The sequence below is a fragment of the Tenrec ecaudatus genome, chromosome 6, assembly GCF_050624435.1.
Source record: "Tenrec ecaudatus isolate mTenEca1 chromosome 6, mTenEca1.hap1, whole genome shotgun sequence".
Taxonomy (NCBI): Eukaryota; Metazoa; Chordata; class Mammalia; order Afrosoricida; family Tenrecidae; genus Tenrec; species Tenrec ecaudatus.
Window position 1 is genome coordinate 5,396,785 of NC_134535.1, and position 9,125 is coordinate 5,405,909.

Here is a 9,125-nt window from a genome sequence, read left to right on the forward strand (position 1 = left end):
CGCACAGGTTGAATCCACCCCCTCACTTTTATACATCTTCGCGTTGCATGAATTACGTCACTACCAGTGTGGGTGGCAGATTTATTGAACAGTGAACGGTCACCCACCATCGCTTGAGTCCTGGAGGAAGGGCATCTGTCACTTGGGGGTGGGCTGTGTCCTGGTCCTCCCACTGGACTCTGAGCAGAAGCTGACCCCTGAGCGTCTTCTGGGGTTGCCCAGACCCACTTGTCACCTCCTGCTCCAGCCATGCACTCCCCCGAGCAGCTCTGGCTGCTGCCGTGACAGAGGCCCCTTGTCCCCAGGTGACCTCCTTCAGCACGCCCCCCACCCCGGAGCGGAACAGCCGGCCCACCTTCTTCTCGCCATCCCTCAAGAGGAAGGTGCCCCGGAGCCTGATGGCCGAGATGAAGAAGTCTCACTCGGCCAACGACAGCGAGGAGTTCTTCAGGGAGGACGACGGTGGAGGTGACCGCCTGCTGCCCATGGGAGTCTGGATGAGGGTGGGGGTAGTGGTGGGGGTGCATGTTTGCAGCCAGGTGCGGAGGCCCCAGCAGCCCGGCAAGTGTCAGACACGTGTGCTGAGTGGGCACACAGCGGGCAGTTGGGGAGACCTCAGTCCATGGGCAGGGGACAGGGCTTGGAGTTGAGACCCCTCCCAGGCTCAAGAGTCACTCCCCATTCCCCCTTCCGGCTGACTTTGCATGTAATGAGTGTGATCACAGGGCACCCCTCCTCTACTCCACAGCAGTAAGAAAGTACTGGTTACTGCCCCAGTCTGCCCCCCACCTGCTAGGGGTGCAGTCTACACACATTGGATCATAAGGTGTGGCCTCACTCCCCATGTGCTGCAGACCCATTCTTTGTACGTGCCAGAACCCCCCGCCCAGACTTCTGGGTATAAAAGGTGCGGGGGGGGGGGGCCTGAGGAGAGGTGGGAGCAGAGATGTGCCCAGGTGGAGGGAGGCGGCCCCTCTGGCGCCCCCAAGCCTGACTGGAGGTAGCCCAGGGAAGGAGCACTGAGAGGGCAGGGAGGGTGCGGTGCGGGGCGGTCCCACCCAGACCTCAGCCCTCACCTGGCCTTCCCCGCTTCAGCTGACCTGCACAACGCCACCAACCTACGCTCGAAATCCCTGTCCGGCACGGGGCGGTCCCTGGTGGGGTCCTGGCTGAAGCTGAACCGAGCAGACGGGAACTTCCTTCTCTATGCACACTTGACCTACGTCACGCTGCCGCTGCACCGGATCCTAACAGGTAGCAGCCCACAGGCAGGCTCCTTCATGTGCCGACTGCACTTGTAGTCGGAGGGCCCCTGCTGCAGCCTTTGGGCCAGGCCCACCCGGTGGCTCCTGTGTCAGAGTCCAGGCGTCCAGGGTCTGGAGTAGGGGGTCTGTGGGTGCCAAAGGCCTCCGTCACCCACCCCTTCGTACCCCACCTGCTCTTTCCGAGTGGCTGCCCCGGTCCCCTGGACCTGGCCTGGTCCCCTCTGTCATTGGGTGGTCCCAGCAGGCCCAGGTGGAAGTGCATGTGAACTCCTGGGTGGGCACGGACACGGCCTGGGAACCGCCTTGAAGGCTCGGCAGGCCGAACCCGCTCCTCCTGTCTCCCTACTCCCACCCGCCCAGACATCCTGGAAGTCCGGCAGAAGCCCATCCTGATGACCTAGCGGCGCCAAGCCCCAGCAGCGCCACTGGCCTGCCCAGCCCTGGGAGTGCTGCCAAGTGCCTACCTGTGCCACCGCCCTGGGTTCTGTGACAGCCAGTGCTGGGCCCGGCCCGAGTGGGCCCAACTCCACCAACACCAGCCCAAACTGAAGTGCCTCTTCCTTCCCCTGCTGGCTCTGCACCTGCCCCAGCCCACAGCCCACCACTGGCCCTGCGGGGACCTGCGTCTCCAGGAGGCCCTGAGAGAGAGAGAGAGAACCCTGGAGCATGTCCAGCGGGCAGCAGTAGACCCTGGCTGGAGCACTCCGGGAGATCGTCCACACCCTGCCCATGAACGCCAACCCGCCCAGGTTTACCCTTCGGTCACTGGCGGGCCACCACGGGAGGGGCCCTAAAGGATGGTTTTGTCTGGGCTGGGAATACCTCCCCCCACACCCAGTTCCAGAGCGGCCCTGACCCCCGCCAGAATGGCCTTCTGCTTCCAGCCAAAGAACACCGCCAACTCATACACCTGCAGCCCCCACCCCCACCTCCTGCAGGGGTCTCCTTGAGGGGCCACTGAGCCTGGACCTGAGGGCAGGGCCGGAGGAGAGTGGGACCCCTGCCCGGGGAAGGTTCTGGGTAGCCGGGGGAGGAGGTGGTGTGCTGCTCCCTGGTCTCCTGGGGCTTCCTGCTGGAACTGCGCGTGCCAACTGATCGGCCCCCATTTCGGACCTGCTCCCAGAGGCTGAGGACAGGAAGGGCTGGGCAGCCTGCCCCCACTGGCCAAAGGTGTTTCCATCTGGGACAGTGCAGCCTACATTGGTCTCCAGCCATAAGCCCCTGTCCCCCAGGAATAAAGGAAGCAGGGGTCTCTCGGGGGCTGTTTCTGGGTGGGGTGCGTGTGCAGGTCCTCCAGGGGACTGAGGAAGAGGACAGGCTGTGCCCCCGGTCCTGGCCCGCAGCCTCTGGCGGGCTTGTGCTCAGTGACAGGGCGACCCCGGGGTCCACCTCCGGGTTTTGTATGCTGTTATTAAATGCGAGCTGTTGCATTTTCTCCTGTCTCGTGTGACCCCCTGTAACAGCTACCTCACTGAATGTCTGTGGGCAGGGTTCAGGGCACACGGGGTCAAGGGTGATGCTGTTGGGGTGCCTGCAACCCCCTCCCCACACCCCGCCTTGTCAACTATGTCCTGGAAAGTGGTAATGGACTGGGGTTCGGTGTCCCCCTTGCCAGAGCAGGCCACACCCCCAGAGGTGGAGCAGGGTAGTCATTCTGGGGTCCAGATTGCTGAGACTCGGATTGGGGGCAGGGGGCCCAGGGGTGCAGAAATGTCCCACCCTTCTGCTGCCTTCAGGCGCCAGGGGCAAGAGCAGACAGCTAACTCCACATTCTGCTGAGTCACATGAACGTGGGAGGGGACAGCAGTGTGTGGGGCTGGCCGTTTCCCACCTGACCACTGATGGCCCCTGCCATGTGCAGGGAGCCCCTGCCCCAGCCCTGGGACTAGCCACCCATCGGAGGTTGAACATGAAGGAAGGGCACTGCCAGAGGTCCCCACTCAGGCCACAGGGACATATGGCCCAGCATTAGATGAAAAACTCCCCAGAGGCGGCCCCTGACCTGGGCCACCGCACGATGAGAGAGCTGGGCCGCAAGCTGTGAGTGAGGGCAGGCCTCACAGCGAACCCCCGCCATGAGTATCGGAAGGCATGAGGCAGCATGCACCAGGACACCAAACGCCCTGGTGTCTATACATGCCCACTTCCTGTGAGGACACAGGGCCTGGCCCCATACATCTCAACAGGGAGCTGGGATTCAAGTGCACTCAGTACCCCTTGTGGCATAGTGCTTACAGGAGGGCTGCAAACCATCGGGTCAGCAGTTTGATGCCTCTCCTCAGGAGAAAGACGAGGCTTCCTATTGCCATAAAAAGTTGAGTCTTGGTAACCCACAGTTCTCCCTGACCTACAGGGTGACTGAGTCAGAATCCACACCATGACAGGGAGTGAACGGGTCCCCCTAGAGGACGCCTGGGTGTGTTTCAGGACCTTACGAAGCCGTGACCTTCCTACTTTTTCTCCCTTTCAAGGAATGCCATGGTCCTTGACTGACAGGTCACAAACCGTCCGTCCCCTCTGACAGTCTGTCCACACCCAAATGCTCAGTCAGTGCTCAGTCTCTTACCCCGAACTTCCGGGACGAGCCTGCGTCGGCGCCCATAAACAAGCCTGGCACCGGTTCATGATGCCCAAAGCATCTTGTTTAAAACGTGAGGCACAGCGAGCAAGAGCTTCCTATAGCCTAGTCCACTTGGAGACAGCTCGGGTCTCCCCAGGAGCCAAGTAATTATCACCCTATTTGGGGACAAACAAGAAATCTGCCCGGGGTAAGGAGAGCGGGCACGAGGCTTGCGATGCTCGAAGAATCAGTCTTCACGAGAATCAAACGAGGACCCGTGTGCAGTTAATCTCAGCCGTACTGGTGAGGAGAAGGCTTGAGGGCAAGTGAGAACGCCACCCACCCCACCCTCTCCTCCCATGAGCCAACATTCCTGAAGGGAACTATTTAAGGCTGTGGGCAAGGCCCAGGGTCCTGTGAGAGACTGGTTGGCTCAAATCCTTCTACAGGCTTTACATACTCAACACCTACCTGTCAACTGTGAGTCAGACGGTAATGGGTTTCACTGGGATATTTGTTCTCAGCAGGTTTCCATTGGGCTGGAGTTTTATATGCATTTCCTAAGACCAAGTCACATGGGCCATGACCCGGGATTCTTCCCTGGGCAGGCTTCCTCCCAGCACTGAATCAGAAAGCAGAATCACATCTCTGAGGAAAACATCAGCAGTCACCTTCAGGGAGGAGTACTGCACGCACCTGTGCTCAGAGCTGGGGTGGTCCATGGTGGGGGGCAGGTGGTCACGGTCCAGCCCTGCCTTCTCTGGAGAGGACTTGAGGGGTTGGGGCGGGGACATGCTGCCCCTCGTTTCCCCTTTGTTCACGGGTTCTCACATCCTCTGTGGCAAAAGGCCTCCTGCATCCCTGGAGGCAATCACCACTGGAGGAGACGCCTGGGATATCCCAGACAGACAGGAATCCGCTTGGCACCCCGAGGGCTGGGGTGAGGGCTCACTGGTGGCTGTGACACCGGGAAGGGTTTGTGTTCACCCGTGGGGTGATCATGGGGGTCATCATTCACATCCCCCACCTCCATTCCCCACGGGCCCCTGGCCCTCCTGTACCAGACCGCACAGCGTCTTCCGTCATGTCCTTCAGTGATTTTCCTCATCGACTACTGTGTGATCAAGTTGTAACTTGCTGAAATGTACATGAATACGGCGAAAATTGTTTTTGTAAAACCTTTCTACATTGAATTATAACATTAATTACAACATGATCCATGACTGAGCAGGCATTTTTAAAAAATACAGCTGTCTCCTTTAATTCACATTTCCTTCTCCAAAAACAAACCGTTTGGGATGTAGGCTCACAAATGACCAATAACAATAACGACAATATTGTAGCCCAAACACCAGAAAGTCTGTTAAAACCGGCGGTGACAAGAACACCCGCGGAGAAGGCTGTGGGACTGGAAGCGCGGTCGTGTGTGATGACAGCGCTGCCCTGAGCGCTTTAGGAGCGTCACTAAGTCAAGGAGGGGTTTTTCCTGCCCCGTCGGTGACACTGACTCCCGGAAGCTAGGTTTACAAAATGTGCGTCTACGGTCATAGCTAACTACTGCAGTGGTTCTCACTTTCCTACTTTCATACAGTTCCTCATGTGGTGGTGACCCCGACCATGACATTCTTTTTGTTGCTAATTAATCCTTGTCATTTTCTACTGTTATGAATCGGGGACCCCTGTGAAAGGGGTTGAGAACCACTGAACTACAGGGATGTCTTCATACAATGTACTCTGCTGCTCACACGCTGCACAGCGTTTTTATAGACATATTAGTCTTGGTGCCCCCATGTGCCCCGTACCCCTGAGAGCAATGCCACGGGTCCCTACAGCCTTCTCTGCCAGAGGCTCCTGGGCACTGTGGTGGTTCCCTTCCAGCCCCGAGTTTCAGATTCCACACCAGTCCCTGACCAAATGACCTTCTCAGCCCATGCCCTTCGCCCAATGGCAGCTGGACTTAGTGCCCGTGGCGGCCATTTGGCAAGGGTGGGGAACCCTTTTTTTCTGCCAAGGGCCATTTGGGCATTTATAACATCTTTCTTGGGCCATGCCGGTCACACCTTTAGTGGGCTGACCCTAAGCGCAGGGGCTGGAACTGGGCTGCTCTGGTGGGGCGCGCGATGTCAGTTGGTGTCCACTTCTCGGACCTTGCGTGGTCCCTGGACAGGCTGTTCCCTGCCCCCGGTTCATGGCCTCTGTAGGAGGTGCCCTGGTGGCACCGTGGCTATGCCTCGGGCTGCAAGCCGCAAGGCCGGCAGTTTGAACCCACCAGCCTCTCCACTGGAGAGAGACCAGGCTTTCTACTCCTGGAAAGTTACAATCCTGGCACCCCACCGAGGCTGTTCCACCCTGCCCTAGTGGGCTACGTGCGGCGTCCACTCGATGGCAGTCAGTGCGGTTTGGGTTGAGGGCTTCCCTGGTGCTTTCACCAAATATGCTGCAACTGCATCCCTGCTGGCAAAGGGGGACTAGGTTGAGCGTAGACTAATGGCTAGTGGTAGCTCCACAAACCTTCACCACAGCTGGCCTCACCAAGCCTCACTGCCCACAGCGCCGGTTTCTCATCAGTGTTTGGGGCTCTCAGCTGTGTTTCTTTTGAAAGGTGGCTCTGCCTGTTACCATGGACTTTCCCCCCTCCGGTGTCCTCCCCGGAAATGCCCCCGAGGCATTTGGGACTGAAGAATACTCTACTGTGCTGCAGTAGAGAAGACGGTCTGGCCAGGACCCTAGACTCCGTCTCCATGTGCCTCAGAGGGGAGGCTTTGTCCGAGGTTTGACCCAAGTGACTTGAACATGTTTGACAATATCCCACATCCACCTGTGGGGGATGCTGCCGCCGATCGGCCCCTGGCACGCTTCACTGTATGAAGCTCAGCTTGATGAATGAGCTGTGTCATTAAGTTCCAGAGCTGTGTTTGGGGTTCAGCCCTTAGACCCATACGTAAAACAGTGTCCTCTCTTGTGGTTGTACGGTACGAACCTGAGCTTTACCTAGGGAATATTCTAGAAATCCCTCCCAGATGTACAAATCACCCGGGACAGAAGGTCCCAAGCCAGAAGTTCGGGTTCGGACCCTACTCTTGACAAGTGACCGGGTCTTCTGGAAGGTGGGTGGGGCAACGGCTGGTCTCACTTGCTTTGCAAGACAATACAAACAAGCCCGTGCTGGCAGGCTCACACTTTTCCTGGTGAATTCTCAGACACTGTGGAACATGGGTGAAAATGAGGAAGTGGGGGCAGGGGTGGGGTGGCGGGAGCCCAGAGGTGAACATACGTAAGGTCAGCAATACAGTGAGGGACTTCCTGTCAAGTGACAGCTCTTGGACGGTCACCGGAGGAGAAACATCTGAACCAAGTTGGCCGAGCTCAAAAGGAAGTAGGCCCCACAGGTTAAGGACAAAGCCTCTCTTGCCAGATGACTCTGCTTCTCAATTATTAGGCAGTCCCTCTCAAAAACTCAAAATTCATCGCCAGGAGTCGATGCCAATTCAGTGACCCTATAGGGCCTCGTGGGCTTCCAACACGAACTCTCTAGGAGAGTAAAAGCCAGAGCGGCTGGTGGTTTTGAACAGCAGATCTTGTAGTTCCCAGTCTAATGCATAAATGTCCCTAACCCCCTGAAAGGGTGACCTTGGAGAGAAAGTCTACCCAGAAGCAGCACGCAACTGCCCATCCAGTCCGCCAACCTGAGCTAAACAAAAGGTGTGGGAGCAGTGTCAATGCCCAGTTTAGAACAGTGCTGTCCCCGGAGAAGCCCTCAGGGCACCGAGAGGAAGCAGAGGCACAGTAATGTCCCCCGACAGCAACCGAGTTCATCGTTTACACACTCGTGGGTCATGCTGCCCCTTGTGCACGAGTGCTTAAATGACGAGACGTTGTTTCTGGGGATGACAAACCAGATGGTCAGGTGGTCTTTTTTTCCCCTGTGCCTTCATTGGCATGGCCCTTGACCCAACCCCCATACAAAACACCTGGCTAAACAAGGGCTTTCCTCCCCACTCCTGAGGTCAAGATCTCCCACCTCAGAATGTGACTTGCCTAAACCAAACAGGCTGCCCCATCCGCCGTTAACCTTGGCCTTGAGTGAACGTTAAACAGTTTTTGTAAGATTGTGGCTAATCGGATTGCACCACTTACGGGGGCACCTTTATGCCCTCCTGGTTATGCACTGGGCTGTGATTCAGGTCTGCTGTCAGAAACCACCAGCTACTCCTTGTGGGGTGTTCTACTCCCATAAAGCGTGATAGTCTCAGAAACCCAGAGGGGCAGTTCTACCCGGTCCTGTAGGGTCACGGAGTCAGCATCGACTCAATGGCAAGTGTGTTTAAGTGGTGCTGAGGGCACCAGGCACAGGGGACTACCCTTAACTGTAAGGAAGCACCAGGGAGCAGCTGGCCCAGTCCTGAAACTCCCATCACCATCCTCACGTGCTGCCGTCCTTCAGCAAGGTGCAAGGACCATCCTGAGATTACAAGGCACTGGACTACAATAGAGGGGTGAGTGCTGTGCCTGTGAACCATGACTGATGGAGCGGCCCAGGGAGCTCTGGGAGCCTCCCACACCCAGAGTGGGCCAAGCTCCCATGCTTCATTCACTGCTGGGGAATCAGAACCATGGGTCCCCCTCCACCCCCCAGCCATGCAACCAGGGATGAAAACCGGGTGGGGCTGTTTGGGCAGCTTCCTTCTCTTTTGGGGCACTCGAGCAGACTCCAACTCGTAGGCCCCTTGGCCCGGCTCCCTCCATAGCATTGCATGTGTTGCCCCCCAAGATCGCCAGGCCTTTCTACCAAGGTGCCTCTTGGTGGACTTCAATCTCCAGCCTTTCAGTTAGTAGCTGAGTGTTGACTGCAACCCCCAGGGAATACCTCCGTGTTTGATCATGCCAGGTGAATGCCACCTCAATAGTTCCCACTGGGTGTTAATGGTTTAGGGGCATCTTTAAGGCAGGTGCCTTATGGGGCACACAGGAGCCTGATCCCTGCAAAATAACCTAGAAACTCAACGGGGACCTGACTAGGGTCACCCCTGCATTAGTCAGACACAGGCTCAGAGTCACGGAACTCCCTATCACTTTACTCTGCCTCACAATGGCTTTGTGGAGCCCAGGTTTGGGACCAGAGGCCTGGATAGACATCTCACCGGGGTATGACTCCCTGAGCTCTTCTGAGGTTTGCAGGGGACTGGTCAGAAAGGGGACCCACTGTAATCCAGGAGCTCTGATTGTCAATCTAAGCTGCCTCTCCCTGGCCTCCTGCTGCCCTTCCCATTCGGCATTGTCAGTGTCCCACAGAGGGACAG

General features: G+C 57.6%; 1 protein-coding gene across 2 annotated transcripts in view; it reads left to right on the forward strand.

Moving 5' to 3' along the window:
- Nucleotides 1–2,700, forward strand: part of KIAA0930 (KIAA0930 ortholog) — a 40,074-nt gene extending 37,374 nt beyond the window's left edge. For both annotated transcript variants that reach the window (XM_075553508.1, XM_075553509.1), the window contains exons 8-10: nt 306–468; nt 1,096–1,254; nt 1,626–2,700. In XM_075553508.1, the coding sequence (XP_075409623.1) occupies nt 306–468; nt 1,096–1,254; nt 1,626–1,666 (363 nt within the window). In that variant the 3' untranslated portion in view covers nt 1,667–2,700. The remainder of the gene's footprint in view (nt 1–305; nt 469–1,095; nt 1,255–1,625) is intronic.
- The last annotated feature ends 6,425 nt before the right edge of the window (nt 2,701–9,125 follow it).